Raw genomic sequence first — 20,057 nt, forward strand, 5'->3', positions numbered from 1 at the left:
GTGCCACCTCCCTGTGCCTCTCTCTTACAAGGACACTTGTGATTGAATTTAAGGCCTACCTGGGTAATCAGGTAATGATGATGATAATGATAAAGGTGGTCCTTAACTTAATCACATCTGCAAAGACCCTTTTTCCTTCTAAGGAAAAACCATTTACAGGTTCCAGGGATTAGGACCTGATATCTTTGGGTTGCCATTATTCAGCCCACTACAGTCACAATACCCACCTCAGAGGATTTTTGAGGATTAAATGATATAATACTTATAAAGCAGTCATTTAACATTAGTTATTTAGTCAATAAATATTAGTTTTTTATTGTTATATGAATGTATCTTATTTTCCCTTAAATGTCGAGTCTCAGGGTACCAAGGCAAGCTATCATTTTAGACCCCGCAGCCCATCCAGTAGGTGCCTCATAAAACCAAAAGAGCTATTAACCAAATACTATCAAGGAAATCAAGGATCTTAAGTTGGGCAGCTATGGGATTAAAAACTATTCTAGCTCTAGAGCTAACACTTTTGGGCAGTGAAACCAGATAGGTGGTAAAGGCAGTACATTTGGGATACAAATTAAATTAGATACTGCACATTTTGGCCAAAGAGCCCTCTGATCTCTAAATAGACTTTAAAGAAAAAGAAAAATAGAAATTCCTTTTTATCCTTGTTTTTTTTTTTTCTTCAGATGTGAAAAACTGGACCTTGTACTAAAACACGGTTACTTATTCAAGAACACTACGTATGAAACTCCTGCCTTAAGAAATGGTCAAGGTGTTATTTGGATTTAGTGCATTAAAAAAAAATCTAACAGAGTCAGAAATATTATTTCTCAGTGGAAGCACGATAAAGAAAGGCTGGGCAATAAACTGTCGCCCTAAACCTCCTGCTATTTTTTACACCACTTTAATACTGATGCAAATTGACTCGGGTTTCAGTGCCTGGTAGACAGGGCTCTGGGAATACTGTCCCCCCCAGTCCCTCCTCGGCTGAGCCCTGCCATTAATCACCACTCGCCTGTCTGGAGATCTCCCACGGTTTGGTCACGGCTCCAAGGTCACAGGCTGTCATTAACATTGATCTGAAAAACAGAACCAAACAAAACAGCCTGAATAATCTTTTGTTGCATTCCTAAACAAACCCGTCCTAGATACATAAATAAATAAAATGGGACCACGGTCAGCTTACATCTTCTTTTCCTCAACAAGGGCAGCACTGTTTATAGACCCATGTTTAGCACCTCCATCATGTGGCCGCACTACTTCGGAAGACAAAGCTCGCACACACTCAGTGGCCCTTTTGTTTTGCCTGCGGCAGATCAAGGAAAGCCAAGCACTGCTTTCTCTATACTTGAACCAAGCAAGCTCTGCTTAAAATAATTTGTAATGGACGATGCTTTTTATTTTTAACTCTCAGCAAGGGAATCGGTATATAATACTCTATACATAGCTCATAAACCTGTTTACCAATGTATCACTGATTGATGGGGACGGAAGAAAACCCACACCAAAAAGGTGAACCACATGCCCTGTTAGGGGCTCCTGAATTTTCTTTCTTTCTTTTTAAAATTTTTATTGGAGTACAGTTGCTTTACAATGTTGTGTTAGCTTCTACTGCACAGCAAAATGAATCAGCCTTACATATACGTATATCCCCTCCCACTTAGGACACCACAGTGCATTAAGTAGAGTTCCCTGTGCTATACAGTATGGTCCCATCAGTTGTCTATTTTATACATAGTATCAATAGTGTATATGTGTCTCCTGCATTTAAGATTTACGGGGGAGAACCACACAGTTTGACTCCAGTTTACTACCTGGCTACAACCATGTTTTATAAGCATGACGAAGAAGAAACGTATTCAGCTACAGCTCTCATTAATTTCAGCCCATAAGAAAGCACAGGAAATATCTGAATCAGATTTTTGAGGGGCAGATTTCTATTGGTTTAGAAATCTAGAATCCGCATTGAAACCTGGACATAAAAAACAGGGGGAACAATTCAAACTGTAGATAGCTCTTGTGCTTCTAATTGGATGTGGTGAGAAGGGAAAAATCAGGCATACTCTTTGTCCAAAATCTGCTTTCTTTTACTAAAACCAGCAGCGCGTGATGAAAACTAACGAAGGATCTGAGCTGGGAAACCACATCTTGGCTAACTCCTTTTGGAAGAAAGGGGTGTGTTGTCGAAGGTCAGAGGGCTGCCCTGATGTCAGGTGTTAACATTTCATACCCTGCCGGATTCTACTGCCTTGGAAACATGTCTGCTTCCCAGATGGCAGAGCATGCCTGGATGGCGGTAGGGTTTGTGTAACTTCTTCAGGAAACCCCTCCAGGGAACAAGGCAGACCGGCAGATAACAACAGGTCATTCAAAGCCCTCTAGGAATCAGGCAGCGTCTAATTCCAAACACTCCTGTGCTAAGCCCTGTGCAAAGAGACACATCAGTCTATTCTTCGCGCTTCATCTTTTGTGACAAGCGCTTCTACGGTGCTTACATGTGCCTGCCTCTGTACTAAGTGCTTTACCAACTACCTACTAACTAACTACTAACTAAGTGACTCCTCATCACAAGATGCTGTTATTTCTATTTTACAGAGAGGTCAATGGCAGCATGGAGAGATTAAGTAACTTTCCCAAAGTGTGTAAAGGATTCAGGATTCTGTGCTTATCGCAAAGCTGCCAGAGCCCCTCTTGCTAAACTCCAGTGCTTCTCATTTTAGGTTCTGCTGGTACCAGAGAGGGACAAGACTGTAGGTAATGCATTAGACTTTGTAGTCTCTCTCCCGGACAGGAAATAATCTCTGTGAGGTTGCCTATTTGTACCATAGTTGGATAATTACTTAAGTTCCATCTGCTTGATAATTTGAAACTTACTTCTCAAATTCATATCAACATTAATCAATCAACAAGTTTACTGAGTATCTGCTAGGTGCTCTGATGATGAGAATTCTAATAGCTACCATTTATTGAACAGGCATTAGAGGGTGATTTACATAGTCTCTATATGAGGTAGGGATACTATTATTATCTCCATTTTACAAAGCAAATAGTGCTTTGCATTCCTGGATTAGAGAGGTCGGGGTACCTTGCCCGAGGTTACACTGCTAGGAGCTATCGAAGCTAGGATTGGGATCCATACAGTCTGACAGAAGAGCCTCTACTTTCAATGAATACTCTGCAGTGGAGCAGAAATTCTGTACAGAGAAGGAAGACTGAAAAAGGCTGGGAGGGAGGACGGTGGAGTGTCTGAAACCTTTATCCAATTGGCGTGGGGAGACAGTGAAGGTTGGGGACTCAGGAGGAACCTGGCCAGAGCTTCAAGGAGAGAACTTTAGGTAGTAGATGTGGAAATAGTTTAAAGAAGTAGAGAATGGAAGCAGAGAGACAGTAGGAAAGCATAAATTGCTAAGGGCATAAAACAAAGGAGGGGAGAGGGGAAAGAAAGTCAAGGATAGGGCTGGGAGCTTGCACAGGAAGAACGAACAGAAGGAGGCGAATGGGCAGTTTTACCTTATTTTTTAGATCAAGCCTCTGTACTTGAAAGGCCTTCTCTAAAATATGAGAGCAGGGAGGGAGTTTGTAGCAAGTGTTTGAGTCTTGAGGTCCGCATAACTCTAGTGCATTTTCGAGTTAGGTGGTGCAATCTGCTTAGTGCGGTTGCGGGAATGAATGGTCAGGAATGTCCTCTGTGGGGTGGGAAGAGGACGGTGTGTTCCTAGGGTATCTGAGACTCGCAGCAGCTCCTTGTTATCACGCCTCTCCTCCTCTAGGCGCCAAAATTATTTGAATAATTATCTTGCGATAATCATCATTTTCTTGTTTTTCTCTAGTTTTAAAAGCATTAACAACGCAAAAGGAATACACTGTAATTTAAAAGATATATCCAAATTCAGTAAAAGATTACATGTATGAACTGAATTTTATGCTTACCACACAAAAAGATTACACCTCGCAGTCTGCACTCTGTTTCACTGTTTTAAATTTTAAACACAAATACAGACCCCAAATGGTCAACATAAAATGACAGAACGGAAGTAACTCAAGTTCTGTTTCTTTATCGCTAACATCACCGAGCTATCATTGTTTATTCTGAATATACTGTTTAAAAGCAGGAAGGTGACGTTCTCAGAGGTTGGAGACACAAACTGCATCTGGAGTGAGTGCAGAAAGTTCCGAACCGTTAGCAACTTACTCTTGAAAACGTGTCCCGAGTCCACCTGTGCCAGGGGCTGACGGAATAACTGGGCGTTCTTGGAATTAACTTACATGTACAATACATGCACAATGAAAGGATAAGTAATAATGTGCTAATTTGAAGCTTTCATAGCAATTATTTTGATACTCAACAGTAATCTCAGCCGTTGTTTAGAATTTATTCCAACAAAAGATTTTTCTCTGGGAGGAGTGTCTCATTGTTGACATTGTTTAGATTGCAGGCACATGGTGATGATGAAAAGCAGACCAACTTTTAGTTGGTTTTATTACTATTTCAGAATTCTCTAAGACAGCGCTCCCCCCGAGCCCCGCCAGCTGCCCGCAACGTGCACATGGTCAGAGTCCAGCTGTGAAATTGCGGGGGGGGGGGAGGGGGGAGGGCAGAGCTGAGGGGAGGGGAGGGTTCCTGAAGCATCTCACCTCTGCTTTATGTACTGTGCCTCTAAATAAGATTTTCTTACATATGGGGTTCCCTGCCAAAAAATTTGAAAACCTCTGTGGGAAACACTCAGGTGGAGACATGGGACGAGTGCTGGCATTTTACGAGTTGTGCTCAGGAGAGAGGCCAGACCCAAGAAGCCCAGTGGGACCATTTGTGAGGATGCTGAGGAACAAGAGAAGAATTCCTTGAGGGACGATTACATTTAGGGGGCAGTGGGGGGGAGGAAGGGCTAGAGAAACACAAATTGGAGAAGAAAAAAGTCAGAAGGAAGTAGAAAATACAGAAGAGCATGGGCTTTGCGGAAGCCAAGGCAGGGAAGAGTTTTAAGAAAGGAAAGGCCAACGCAGTGAGGGCTGCGAAGAGATGGAGGAAGCTGCAGAGAACAAAGGCTGTAGGATCTGATCCTTAGGAGGTGACCGGTGACTTTCAAAACGCACAGAAATTACATTTCAGCAACTAAATTCCTCAGTGGAGGAATTCACTCTAAATACTAAATACTCTGTGGTAACTTCATACTTTGGAATACTATGCAACAATCAAAGATGATACTGGTATGGACATGGAAAGAACTCCAAGGCATACAGCTGAGTGAACAAGTGAGTTCAGATTGACATGTAAATATATAATTTATGTTAAAACAAACAAACAAACAAATCTACACTAAATAGCATGTTTCCCATGGGTACACATGTATGGAAATGCTCTGACAGTAGTCTGAAAAGAAACAAGGAATTGCTAACAGAGCAAAGCTATGCCCAGTATGGGAATTGGGAATGATGCTCAAGGAACTGGGGGGTTATCTGTAATGTTTTACTTTGTTTCAGAAAAATATATTCCTATCGTTACTTGTGGAATTAAAAATGGTTTAAAAAGAAAGAAATTGCCTTGTAAGAGGTTAGAAGGAGTGTGAGTGAAGTGTGGAATTGAAGGAGAGAAGAAAACTACGATTGGACTTTAAGAAGGAGGCAGATTTTAAGGATTTTTTTTTTTACCGAGGAGATGGAAGCATATTTTTTAGGCTTAGAAAGGTCATGCTGGGCGGAAAAAAAAGTCAGATTTTGAAAATGCAAGCCAAAGGAGTATAATTGACACAGCAAGGTCGGAGTCGGGGTGGGGGTGGGGGGGTGGCGGGCGGCGGGGAGGTGGAGGGACTGGAATAGGACACGAGTGGAGATGCTAGTGTTGAAGACAGGAAGGGTCCTTCCCACCCTCACCCATCACCAGCCCCCCGCCCCTGCCACCCCACCCTAAAGGATGCGGAAAAGGTCTGTAAAGATAACAGAGATCTTAATTTGTAAGACAAGCACAGTTGTCTTTAATTCCTCAAAAAAAAAAAAAGATAACACAGAGAAATAGTAATGCAGAGAGGGGAGAAGTAGAGCACCCTCTGGTGAGAGAGTGAGAAGAGGGAAGTGGCAGGCAGGGCTCTGTGTTCTCAGATGGAGGCGGGGGTCCTGCACGCGCATGTGGGCCAGGGCTGGGGTAGGGATCCCACTGGGGGCGATGCCAGTGGTCGCCTGGCTGTGGAGCAGACACACTGAGCCCAGAAGCCCAGAAAGCTCACAAGCTTTCCCAGAAATGCTTAATAAATCTGGAACAGGACTAAGACACCAGAAAGTCTGGGGATGGGTGAGATGGGGACAGTGGAAGGACAGGGTATGAGAGAAAGAGGAACAGTGTCTAACCAGCTGGAGTGGCTGCGATCAGGTGGTTAAAATGTGCCACATAAAAATGATGGTTTGCTGCTGTCTTTTCTAAACAACTTGGAAGAAGTCCTGTGAAAAGTCTAGAACAGATTCCTTATTTCCTGCACCAAAATCTTTTGATTGGTTTTCTATCTACAATGTCTATTGTCTCTAAAAAAACCCCCAAACTTAACTCTTACTTTCCTTTGTTCTGTGTAACTGTTTCCGGAGGTTCAAAAATCCCCTCTCCCCTGCAATTTGCATGCCTGCTGAAACGGGACCAATTCAAACATCATTTTCTAATTTTGAAGGCAAATTTATGGAGAGGAGGCAAAATAAAATAAATTAGAAAACGAAAAGACACATTCTCTAATTATTCAACTAATTTCTGAATGTTTTGAATGTAAGCTTTGTTACTTTAAAAACTACTTGTGTGCTTTTAGCACTGTCAGAAAAGAATGGCTAAATCATCAAATAATGAAGAAACACATAAACAAGAGCTGTTTCTTACCGAAATATATCACGATGGTTTTTGATGTTCCAATCATATTCTCCTTTACTGACAAGTTCGAAGAATTCAGTTCTCCTCCTGCACAAAATCAAATGAAAAAAGAAAAAAACACCCTGGAATGAAATTTCTCAGTCTGTGCAGTGACATAAACACATTTATGGGAAAATATAAGACCACCTCGACCAAGTAACTTAATATTTGAAATCATGAGGCTAAAGTGCTATCAAAATAAATCAGTTAAAAAAAAATGTTGAGGCTTCAAGAAAAAGCCACAATCATTTCTGAATGTATTTACAACGGAGGAGATTATCGAGCCATAAAACAGAAAACAATGTGGTCCCGCATTTGGGATTACTTGATGTGAAGCCCTGTGACTCTTACTGAAAGTCAGAGAAGGGAGGCAAGGACACATAAAAAGTGGGAACAGTTCTAGAATGTTCTTTTATCATTCAACTTAGAACTGACCTGTATGATGATCCAAGATAAGATAAATTCCCTGGTAGTAAATTCAGGACAAATACTTTTGTAGAAGTTAGAAGATAACTATTTCACCATCTCAGTACTTAAACACATAGGCTATGGAGTCAGAAATAACTATGTTTAGATAATGGTTCAGTCACTTCCTTGCTGTGCAACTTCAGAAAGTCACTTAAACCCTCTGAGCCTCAATTTCCTAAGCTCTAACTTGGGGGTCCTATTTGCTGACTCAGAGTTATTGTGAGGATTAAATGAGACGACATGCAATGCCTTTAGCATGTGTCTACACATTTTAAGTGCTGGATACACACGCATGTGGAAACACATTTGGAGATGTATAGATATGGAAAAGGCAAGAAGGGAATCTTCTCAAGTTGTGAATATAGGGTGACATTCCTATTTTCAAAATCTTTCTTTAGCCTAGTTATATGATTTTCATATTTATAGTGAGAAAGGAAAAGAAAAAAGACATCACCGTTTTGATTCTTTAAGAATCATTTCCCAAGGTTTCACTCTCTTGGCACTTCCTAATGAGAGACCATTTAAAGGATTCTGGCACGCTGTTTCCCAAAGTGCATCCAACGAAATGCCAGTCTTAGGAGGTGCTGCATGAAAAGGAGTGCTCTGGCCGAGTGGGTTTGAGAAATGCTGCCTGTGATATACCTCTCTAGAGACTCACCACCGCATTAGCCTTTTGAAGGCTCTGCGAAATACTGAGAAAAGCCTACTCACCCTGACTTAACCACAGAATCCCATAGCACTGACGTTTTAAGGAATACACTTTACAAAATAGTACCATGTCATTTATGGTGGAAATCAGAGTAGGATCTTAAACACTTATGCTGACCCACTGTAATCTGGGGGGACAAAGGACAAGATGCTGAGTGCTATTGGCTTCCCTGTTTCTTGTCTGGAGTCCCCATCACCAGCTGACCAACAGTATGGACTTCTTGCCACCTGGTCAGATGGACAACTCAATTCACCTGAAAGGGGGCAGGTCAGGAAGACAAACAGGTGACTCATTTCCTTATTTGAGACACAAAGGCAGGTCCTGGATTTGCTTCTTCAAGTGGGTACAGGTCAAGGCCACACCACGGATGGGATAATCTCCCCAACAACATCACTGCACTCAGCAGGGATGGCCCTGCACAGTCACATGGAAGGGCCCGGCAGCACCCCTCCCCTTCGGGTGTGCAGGTGTGGGCGTATCTTTTCTTCGTATACCTTTGCCACCTTTTTCACTTGCCCACTCCCTTCTTTTTGACCATGGTCATGCCTTTTTCACATCACCACCACTGACTGTGAACTGCAATAGAAAGAGGTGGCGGAATGGAAAGAGCCCAGGTCTGGACTCACACAGACCTGGGCTTGATGCTGACTGTCACTCACTAGCTGTATGGTCCTGGGCAAGTGGTTCCACATTGCTGAGCCTCAGTTTCCAGCTTTGCGGTAAGAATTTGCAATGAGGTTCATCAAGTGTTTGGTACTGGTAGATACTCAATACCTGAGAGCCATGGTTGATGTGTAAATAATATTAACAGTATTACTGCCAACAGTGATACACACTGGACTAATTGGACTTTATGGAGATTGAAGAGGTCATCTACTTCTTCCTTCTCCCTGAATGGAAATTCTTCTTCTTTTGAATAATTGTGGAGCAGAAAGTTTGGTACAACAGATATTTATTGAACACCTACTCTGTGCCAACTCTTTACTAGGCTTTATGGACACAAGACAATTTGTAAACATCTCTGAGTTTACTAGGGGTGATCAACAAATACAGGTAATCCCCCTTCAAAGGTGATGCTAATGATAATACTAATGATACTGGGACTAGAGTGAGGTTAGAGAGATACTTGCCTTGGGTACAAAATTCAAGTGGGTGCCCCAAACTCAGTAATCAAGACAAATAATATCTTAACGCAATGTTTTAAAAAATCAGCATAAATACAAAAAAACCCCATGATGAATAAAATATCAAAATTTTAAATAAAGACAAGATCTGACACTGCACTCTTCATGACCCACCTCACTTGCCTCCCCCTACTCCTCGCCCTGAGGAGGCTAATGTTTATTGGGCCCTTACTATGTTCCAGGCAGACTTCCTGGGTTCTGTCACTTATTAACCACATGACTGACCTTGGGTAGGTTATTGAACTTTGCTGGGCTTCAGTTTTCCTGTCAGAGAAGAGTAATAGCAACAGGACCTATCTTGTTAGGGTTGGTGGGAGGATTCAATGAGATGATTTATGTAACACACTTAGCAGAGTGCCTGGCACACAGTAGGTGCTCAGTAAGGATTAGCTACTGTTATTAAGCTCAGAAGCGTTGAGTGAACTGGCCCTAGGTGGTGAGTGGCAGAGCTGGGATACGAACACAAGCTGTTGGAATAATGGCTGCCCCAAGCAGCTAAGATGTGCTCAGCGTGTCCTGGGGGCACACAGAGGAAGGCACTTGGCTTAGATAGGAGAGTCATGGAAGATCATGGAAGGCCTTCTGAAAGAGCTTGTCAGTCATCATCTCTGTCATCATAAGCACCTGGGTGTCTTTTCAATCCTATGAGTTATTCTAAGAAATCACTAGAAGGCAAGCTCCATGAGGACAATGGCCTGGCCCATTTTTGTTCACCCCTGAATCCCCAGTGCCTACAACAGTGCCTGACATCTACCAGGAGCTCAATAAATATTTGTTGAGTTGATGAATGAATGAAGAAGATGATCTCAGAAACTATTCATTAAAAAAAAACCTCTTTAGACACTGGTTCCACCTAGATTCCAATTGTTCTATGGTCTTCACAGCTGTCATTTGGAGAGATTGAGATAAGAAAACAACCTAAAACCTATCCAAGAAAAGCCCTGTCTTGAAGACTAGATTCTAACTTGATCCAGGTGGACAACATAACAAGTTGTGGGAAATGTAAGAACACCGTTCCCAACCAATGTCTGACCCTTCCTCCATAACTATTGGAATACCTGCTGAGAGTATGTTCAATATATGAGACACAGCATTTTTGATGTAAAGTGGAAGCATATTACCTAGGCGTCTAACTCAATATAGAAGTTTGTTTGTTTTAATTGCAAATCTATGACATGCCAGCCAAATAGCACCAGAAGAATAAATCTCCACGATTATGAAAATTTTAATACCTAGAGCTGCTGGTGCGAAAGTCTTAAATCAACTGAACCCAAAATCAGTCATAGGCGTCACATCACATTATAACAAAGCCAGGGTCTACTGCATCAGGACAAAAGGGAATATCCACTATCCCTAGGGGGTGGTAGGTAGAAGAGGGGCAGAAGGAATCTTTTCATAGAGCACAGAAAAATGTGGCATACTAATTTTATTTTTCTCCACTGACAAAAGTGTGGCTATTTCTTGATAGGTTCTATTTATTCTGGCGTCCCAAGGTTTGGATCCCTCTTTGCCTCTCCGTCTCTGTCTGTCTGTCTCTATGTGTGTTTGTGTACATAAATCACACACACACACTTATATATATGTAAAATTGCTGGGTCATAGAATGATTTCTATGTTTAATTTGAGTTTTCATTATAAATACAGATTGTTAGGGGTATACGGAACCTTTGAAAAAAATCTGCTGTAATTCTCTCATTTATAGGTGAGGAAACTCAAGGTGAAGGAAGGTGAAGTGATTTGCCCAGGGTCCCAGGGTAGTTATGGGCAGATCTAGGTAGATTCCAGGTCCCGAGCTTCCCAGTTCTGGCCCTCTGAGATAATCTTTATAAATTGTGTGTTGCATGAATGGGGGCAAAATAGCCTTGCATGCTGTGAGACTCTGGACATAGGTATAATGGCATCACAGGCTGCTGTACTAAGGAAGTACCCAGTACCGAGTACCACGGAGGGCACCAGACAGTGGTCTTTCCATCAACAATGAGATGCTCCAAAGGGCTGCAGATGGCCCAGACCAGATTGGTGGTCTGCAGCTCTAGGTGGTGTATTTCTGACCCCCTCCTTAGAGATAACCGTGAAATTCACTGTGCTTTTGAGAAATTGGCCCACACAGCTGCTCCTTTTAACATCTGTATGTGTACGTGTATATAGATCATAGAGTCAAAATCAGCATGTGTGAAACTGTTAGAAATAGGAGTGCTTTTAAAAACATGGGGCTGCTAAAACGAACATTTGAAAATCCACAAAATTATATAACACTCCCTGTATCCAGACTCCTCTGTCATGAGGAAATATATCATTAACTTTTCAAGCAGATCACTGGGAACCTTGGTTTTCAAGGACAATGGCAAACACCTCAGCTAGTGGAAAGCAACTTACTGGAAAATCTCATTTATAATCATATATGTTTTTATTAGGCTTTTATCCTGTTCTCCTGACATATGTTTCACTCCGAAAAATAGCAATCTTTAAAAAAGCATCATTTGAACAGCACTGCTAAAATTACCTTCAAAAATAATTTTAAAGATTGGTTACCAGTCGCCCACCGCTACATTGAACATTTTTCTGGTTTGTAATTCATCTACAAGGCACCTTTTATTTGTAAATTGAGAAATTACCAATCCTGTGTATATTTTAATCAGGAATATTTTTTGTAAATTTATATAACTCTACATGTATATATGGACACATAATCTTTATCTATTTATCTAACTGTTCTGAATCTACTAAAATTCTATGAATGTTAGGAAGGTTTTACTGCTGAGGTGGAAAATCATCATTGTGACTCTCCTGCAATTTCAACTCCAGAATTGTCAGACGTGTGGAAGGAGAGTATAGGGGACGGGGTGGAATGGGTATAGGGGAGGAGAATTTTGTTCTTTCAGCTCATTCAACAGGCAGACCATACATCTGCAACTGATTGCTAAATGCAGATTCTGGAGACACTTCTGGACTTTGGGCATAAAAGCATCAGAGAGGAATAATAAATTAGTAGGCAGATGTTAATTCCAGTAATTATGACTAAAGGAAAAAAAGTCATATATTTAATTTTGAAAGTGAATTGTCTCCTTGTGTTAGACTAGCACTGATAACACATGACCAGCTAAGAACCTGAAAGAAATTACCTGTTAGGTGCTGTGCTGTTGGTGACAGCACGAATAAAACTGGCAAATGCAGGAAATGGAAAGACGAGAATGACTCTCAATATTGAAAATGACAGAAAATTAGACAATACAAGGCCCTAACCATTAGTTCAGTTGATTCATAATCTCCAGGACAAGAAGTGGTCCAAGGGGTTGCTGGATGGAGCATGCCCTAGTTGCCCCTGCATTTACTTGGCCCGTAGCACTCCTCACGATGTGGTATTACTGTTTTTCTCACTTTTACACTGGGTTCTCAGTCCCTGAAGGTAAGAATTATGTCTTCTCTGCCTGTGATCCCCAGCAACTAGCACAGTACCTGGCATAAAGAAGGCATCAGTAAGTGCTAGTGGATACATTTCTCATGTTTTATTCAGTTGCAATATCATGTGGATGGGGATATGAGGATGAATAGATATAAAATGCTTTGATGTGCATCAAAAAGTACCAAAATATTTCTTCCATTAACCTGTCACTGTGTCTGTTGTTCTAACATTAGAGTAATTTCCGTGGGTTAATTCATCAGCTTTGTTAAAATATAAGAATGTTTGGGAAAGAACAATGGGTTAAGCCCTATAAGTCATTACACCTTACTATGCATTAATTTATCCTCTTCCTTTCCAATATGGGGCTAGTTGAGTGTAGGCTACTGTAGAGGTTGAAAACTCTGAACATAGTGGACTCTTAATAAACATTTGTATAATGATGAATGAATGAATATTCCTGTCTACATGGCAGTAGAAACATTTGTTGAGTTCCTATTGTATTTCATAAAATAAATTATTTTAGATATTAGTCTAATTTTTAGAAGGATGGTCAAACCATAACTCGTAACAATCTAAGACAATTTAGTACATTTTGTTGTCATAATCAGATGCTTTTGAGAAATACTACTTATTGCATCCCTTTGGAAAGACAAAGACAAAGAAACCATTAGACTGGGCATTTTCTGTTATGGCTGATGAATGCTTGCAGAGCACAAAGGGAAGTGAAAATTTTTCAATTTGAAGATTAGTCTGATTAATTTAGAAAGCCAACCAGAAAAGCATTAAGCGCCCAAATGGGTTTATAAAATCTGAATTCTTGGATAATTCTTGGTTTAAATAGTGATCTGAGGCAATGTGGCATGGAGACATGTCACAGGCAACTTGATGACTTTGGGTAGAGTATGTGCCCTCTCTAAGCCCAGGTATCCTTATCTAGAAGATGGGGATAACAATATCTACCTTGCAGGCTGATATGAGAATTCAACATCAAAGAGTTAATATTTTGAGAATTTATTATGTCAGGCAGTGTGTCAGGTTTGGGGGCTCCAAGAGTGAGCGAAAGAGGAAGATGTCTGCGTTCATGGAGCTCCCATTCTAGTGGTGATACAGGGAGATACTGTAATGCCTAGAACAATGCTGGGCACGGAGCAGGCACCTGGTAAATGAGGGATATAGTATTCTGTGGTCACAACCTGCTGGGGATGAATGCTAAACAGTTACTGCTACCTGAGAGCAACAGCTTCCACGACTGTATTAAAGCTAAAGAACTGCCAACTTCTGATGTCCCAGTATAGCTCAACAACAAACAAGGAGCCTCTACTTGCGGTCTCAGCCCCACAGGTAAGGCTCCTGAGCAACTCTCACCTGGAGCCTCCACCCCACCCACAGCCTGCTGGTGGCATCAGCAGTTTGTTCAGTTGCCACCGGCTTGATATCTAGTGGGTCTGGAGCTGGCATTACTGCTGCCCTTGGTGCCCAAGTATTTCCAGGAGTGGCCTCGGTTTCCCCTTTGGTTCTCTTAAACTAACTGCAGAGAGAATGGCAGAGTAGTTACAAGCATTTTGGAGTCTAAATACTTGGTTCCAATCTCAGCTTTACCATTTAACATGGTGAGCAATTTACTGAATCTCTCCAAACCTCAGTTTCCTCATGTGTATGATTGGGTCAATAATAGTACCTGCTATGGGGTCAATAATAGTACCTGGTCAATAATAGTACCTGCTCTGACAGAACTGCTTTAAGTGTTAAATGGAATAATGTGTATATAAATCTCCCAAGTGAGCACTCAGGAAATTTTAGGCATTGTTTTTATTACTAATTGTGGAAGATGCAAGGTCATCTTTGTTGACTTCATGCAGACAGTCTAAGGCAACTGCGACATCTCTTTGAAGTTTTAACACTTGTAATTTTGGATCTCTCTCTCTGTCTGCCCCAACAAGTGCCATCTTTTATGGTCCAAATTTTATTAATTTTTCTGGCTGAATGATTCTTTTCTTTATAAGGTACTTTAAATTATCGGTGTTATCAAATTTAAATTATTTAGATTATCTAAATTTTAGTTATCTTTCATATAGGTAATCTCCTCTGGCCACCACAAGGACTGTAGGAGATTGGTATGGGTGATGTACCTGTCCCCATGTTGCTGACAAGGAAACCAGGGCAAAGAGAGATTAAGTGAGTGACTCTCTCAAAGTTACATGGCTGGTTACCAATAGGGTATATCTAATTCCTGCTTGAGATGCTGAAATTACTATTTAATTATCAAAGCCATATTCACTGCGGGGACTCAGAAATAGGCACAGAAATCAATTTCAGAAAATCACTCAGCAGTAACTGGAAAATGCTTTCAATGAGTTGGAAAATCAGACTGAAGAATTAACCCCCAGACCTAGGTTGTGAAGCCTAGAAATTCACACTGAGGTTTTGTTTGATTTTCTGTTTTTTAAACGTGTGAATTCTGCTTTCACCCATCATTTGTAGTATAGAATCCTGAGCATACCCAAAGCCATTAGAAATTAAATTTACAAGGTTTTGTGGTTGTTTTTAAAGGAATTCCATAGTTCCAGGAATTTTACATTTTCCCCTTTTGGCTCATGGCAGGAGATCCTGCCCCCAGGAATGAGTCATAACCTCCCTGCAAAAGGACTGGATCTTCTCCCTGCCTGCTTTGACCCCTTCTAGAGTGACTTTCCCCTTCTTAGGGGAGGAAAGCAGTGAGCGTCCTTTCTGGTTGACCTCCGCTGTGTCAAGGCTTTTGATTTAAGCAGTCAGGGCAGAAGAACCAAGGATGATCCAAACTTCTAGAAAGGGTACAAGGCCGCCTCATAGTCACCTTTCTTCAGCCGCTGCTGCTCCAACCAGCACCATGGCTCCTGCCTCGGCTGCCCTGTGCCTTGCTTACCTTCTGCCCTGGCGCTGCTCTGAGCCCACGCATGGGATGGGGAACGGCTGCAGGAATCCCCAGCCCTTGGGCATGCACGTCCTGGAAGTGCATGGAAGTTTTAACTCCCATGGAACAGCCTCGGCTGATGGAGGCTGGAGGCTGGTGGGTAATTCTGAGGTGCAGCTTATACAAGACTTTTCAGACAGTCCCTGCGGGATCAAGCCCGACTGACCACAGTGCTGACCAACAAGGGAATGTGTCTTTACAAGAGCTTCCCTCCTTCCCCATTTCACTGTCCCAGTCTCCCACTCCTATTCCTGATGTTACCTCCAAAACTAGACTATGTGCATGCAAGCCCTTGTCTCTGGCTCTGCTTTGGGAGAGAGGATAGGAACTCATCCTGGTTTTCATAATAAGCCAATTCATGTACACCTGGGAAGGTCAATATTTCCATGTAATGCATCCCCAACTTAAATGACAACTACTTCTTAATTCTTCCATTAGAGAAGGAATACAGTGTTTGTGGAAAAGCCTCGAAACAGGAGGTGTGGGTTCCAGCTTAGCCACTAATTAGTTATGTGACCCAAACTACACTCTTTAACCTCTTCAAGCTTAGTACCTGATCTACAAAATAAAGGAGATGAATTGGATTACATCCAATCCAATTACATCATTTCTAACATCCCTCCCAATTCTACAACGGTATCTCTGTGAAATAAAAGCAACTGGGAGACAGTTTGTAGTAGCTGCTTTCCCCCTCATTAACCCTAGGAATTGTTTTGCCTAAAAATATGGCAATACTTTAATGCAACTTTAGACAGGCAAGTGAATCAGCCTCCTGAAGGTCTAGATTAGAGAATGAGCAGCTATTCAGAAACTCAAAAAAACAATAAGGCTGACAAAAAGAGAACAAGCCAGCTTCTCTGGAGTCAGCAAACATTAGCCGGGGCTGCAGCATTAAGATAAGAGCAGAGTAATGAGAAAACGAGTTGCAACCAACTTCCTTGACTGCATCCCAGTGGTCACTCAGTGATTCGTCACATCCCTAACAGGGCTTAATGAATGGACTCCTACTGTTGACATTTTTTTCTCCCTTAGAACTTATTTGGAAACTTGGCTTGGGAAAATGCTTCTACTTTGAGAAAAATAACACAAAACCCTGCAAGTGTCAGACACAGGAAATAAGAATATTAAAGGGATACAGGCTTCCATAAATAACCAATTCAGGAGCATCAATTCAGAAAAAGATAGAACAGCATGATAGTTAAGTCAAAATGAGGGCCACAAAACATGCAAAATAAATAGCCTATAAAACAAATGAGGTTGTAGATGCCACCATTTATAAGACATACAAGACATTTATAAGGTATAAGACATTCATAAGACAGATAACATAGGTACTATTATCTCCATTTTACACATGAAGAAGAGAGGCTCAGAGAGGTAAATAATTTGTCTGATGACACACAGCTATGTAGTGGCAGAGCTAGGATTTTTACTTTTAAAATATATTTTAAAAATTAATTAAATTTATATTTATAAAAGTAATACATACAACAGTTAACAAATCAAACAGTACTAAAAAGCATATAATGAAATAAAGCAGTGTTTTTCATACTGCTGCCTTGTTGTCCTTTGACTGTATTTCTCAATGCTTTCATTTGATTTTTATTTTGGCCATCATGTTTTTAATTTGCAAGAGCTCTTTCTTCTTCTACAGTTTGCTCCTATTATTTTTTAAAGCATTCTGTTCTTATTTCATGGGGCAATATTTTAGCTCTCTAAGGATATTAACAACAGTTTTTGGTTTTTGTGTTCTTCCTCTCCCTGTTTTCTCTGAATTCCATTTATTTTCTGTTTGCTTCGGTCTCTGCGTTTCACATGCGAGACTTTCATAAAATGTTCTGTGATCCTTGCTATCTGCGTGTTAAGAGTATGGCATTAAAAGGCTAAGCAGAAGTTGTATGTGTGTGTCCCACACACACACTGCATAGGACACATTTATACTAAAAATTATTCATTGTTTATCTGAAATTCAAATTTAACTGCACTTCTTGTACTTCCATTTGCTGAATCTGAGAAACCTGGATGTGTGGCTTATAGATTCTGGCCTCTGGGTGACTGGGCTGTGGGCTTGGGGTTTCAATCCAGAGACCTGTTCCATTTGACTTCATCCCTTCTTCTGAGCTCTACGTCTCATTCCCACCTTGAACTTTTCTCAGTCCAGAGCGCTTCCTTTCATTTCTCCAGAGAATAAACCTCTGCCCTTCTCCAGGGATACAGGAAAGGGAGTTATCTGGCTAGGTTGGTGGAGGACTTAGTGGGCTCTGAGTGTTCTGAAAACTGACTTTTTAGTAACTTCCTTGTCTTAAGCTGTGAGCGTCACATTCACTTTTCATGGTACTTTTTGTCTCTAAGCCGCAAGCAAGGCTCTGCAAGACAAAGTGGCTTGCTTCTCAGAGTTTTCCTCCTACTTTCCACTCCACTCTGCCAGATCAGTTACATTCATCAGCTGGCCTTCCATTTTCCACAAATGGATTATCTCTTATCAGTTGTTTTGGGCCCTCTCTGGTTCTCTGATTTACGCCTTTTTGTTTTTGCTTTTAAATTTATTTGGTGCCATTTTAGTGGAGTTTCAGAAGGGAGAGGACGTAGACACTTGGGCTCAATACACCAGGTTTAACTAGAATGCCAAAATGAGACTTAAATCCAGACCAATATAATTCCAAAGGCTTTTACTCCTTGCACTATACTGTGTCATAACCCATTCACTAGAGACCAGCAATAAACACCTGTGGCATAGATTATCAGTTGTCTACTCAAATATCTCTCTTCCCTTTCTTTCTTAGTAATAGAACTCCTAGACTTTAGCAGGGCATATAATTACCCAAAATGAAGCCTTCCTTTCCTAACCTTCCTTCAACCTAGGGATGGCCAAGTGACAATTCTGACCAATGAAATGTAAGTGGAATTGTTATGTGAAGCTTCCAGAAAACTCTCTTAAAAGATAACTTGCATCACCTTTGGCCCCTTTCTTTTTTGTCCCTTCCTTCCTTCTGATAACTGGGATGTGGACATTTTGCCTGGAAAATGAGCAGCTATCTTGGACTCAGGTGGAAACCATGTGTTTGAAGGTGGCAGCACAGAAAGATAAAGTAGCCTGGGTCCCTGATGACTTAATGTAGCTACTCTGTCAACTGCAGATTGCTTATCTCTAGATTTCTTTTATGTGACAAAGAAGTAAGCTACTGTTATTTTGGGTTTCCTGTCCCTTACAATTGAATCTAATTCTAACTGATGCAATGCCAAGTACAATAAAATTCAAAGGGAGTGATATAGGCTTCCTGGAAACGGTGGTAGAAGATAGTTCAGCCAGATGGGGAAGTGGAGGAACAGGATTCCATGTAGGAACGGTGAGATGATTGGGGAGCTAAGGCCACCGCATAACGTGTTTTCCCAGGGTAACATGCAGTTAACTAACAAAAAGGATTATTTTTTCTGAAAAACGAAAAACAAAGGGTAACACTAGACCTGTCTGGTTGGAGTACAAATCATGTTGGAGAGAAGTGGAAGATAAGGATGAAAAATAGTTGGGGGCAGATTATGGACGGAGAACCTTGAAATGCGAACCAAGTTTAGAGGTTGCTTTGAAAGCAATGAAGCCACTGAAGGCTTTTAAGATGGGTGTTGGAGATGCAGGCCTAGAATGTGAGGTAGTGTTAGAGTGAAGAATTTCAGGGTCTTCTCTATGCCTCTATAGAAGTAATATAGCACTGAGGCCAGGGGAGTGAATCTGAGTAGAGTAGAGAAAGAAGAACATGGGTTCAGGAACTCATACGTAGAAGCAAGGAGAAAAGAAACCTATAAGGGATCCAGAAAAGGAGAGAGGAAGGCAGATGGATGTTGAGGAAGAAAAGAGAGTAGAAATTGACAATGAGAAATCAGTAAACCTGTAGATGTCTCAAAGAAGCTAGAAAATATCAGAAATGAGTAAAGGACATCGAATTTGGGGACAAGGAAGTCTCTGGTGACCTCTGAAAGTACAATGCTGGTAGAATGTGAAGGTGGATGTTGGTCTCCAAAGTGTAAGTGGGTGTTAGGAAAATAAAGGTACTCATGTGCTCCATTTATTTTAAAAGGTGGGCAGTAAAAGAAAGGTAAATTGAAAAGCAATTAAAGACCAAGGGGTCAAGTCAAAGAATTTTTTAAGGAAGGGAAGTTGTTTGGTCTTTAAGATCAGAGAAAACTGTGCATATCAGTGAAGGAAGAAATAACCAGGCTGCCAAAAGAGGTGGTATCTGAGGGAGCGGGTCTCACAGGAAATGAGCAGGATGGAATTGCCAGCTCAGATGGGGGCCTGAGCTTTGGGAAAAGGAGGACGGCTCTTCTGAGAAAGAGAGCTAGAGGAGAGGCAAGGAATGAAGGCTTGGCTTTCTGGTCATCCTTTCAGCAACAAATCTTTTTCATTAGCATCACCAATGCCATTAGAGATCTAACCGGAAATCATAGTCTAAAATAGCAATCTTAGC

At 41.2% G+C, this 20,057-nt stretch overlaps 1 protein-coding gene across 1 annotated transcript in view; it reads right to left on the reverse strand.

Moving 5' to 3' along the window:
* PDE11A (phosphodiesterase 11A) overlaps positions 1-20,057 on the reverse strand; it is a 434,307-nt gene that overhangs the window by 40,561 nt on the left and 373,689 nt on the right. Inside the window, exons 16-17 of the mRNA XM_036858971.1 lie at positions 6,851-6,928; positions 1,013-1,076 (exon numbers count right to left, since the gene is read on the reverse strand). Of these exons, the coding sequence (XP_036714866.1) occupies positions 1,013-1,076; positions 6,851-6,928 (142 nt within the window). The remainder of the gene's footprint in view (positions 1-1,012; positions 1,077-6,850; positions 6,929-20,057) is intronic.

The sequence above is a fragment of the Balaenoptera musculus genome, chromosome 7 (assembly GCF_009873245.2).
Source record: "Balaenoptera musculus isolate JJ_BM4_2016_0621 chromosome 7, mBalMus1.pri.v3, whole genome shotgun sequence".
NCBI classification, from domain to species: domain Eukaryota; kingdom Metazoa; phylum Chordata; class Mammalia; order Artiodactyla; family Balaenopteridae; genus Balaenoptera; species Balaenoptera musculus.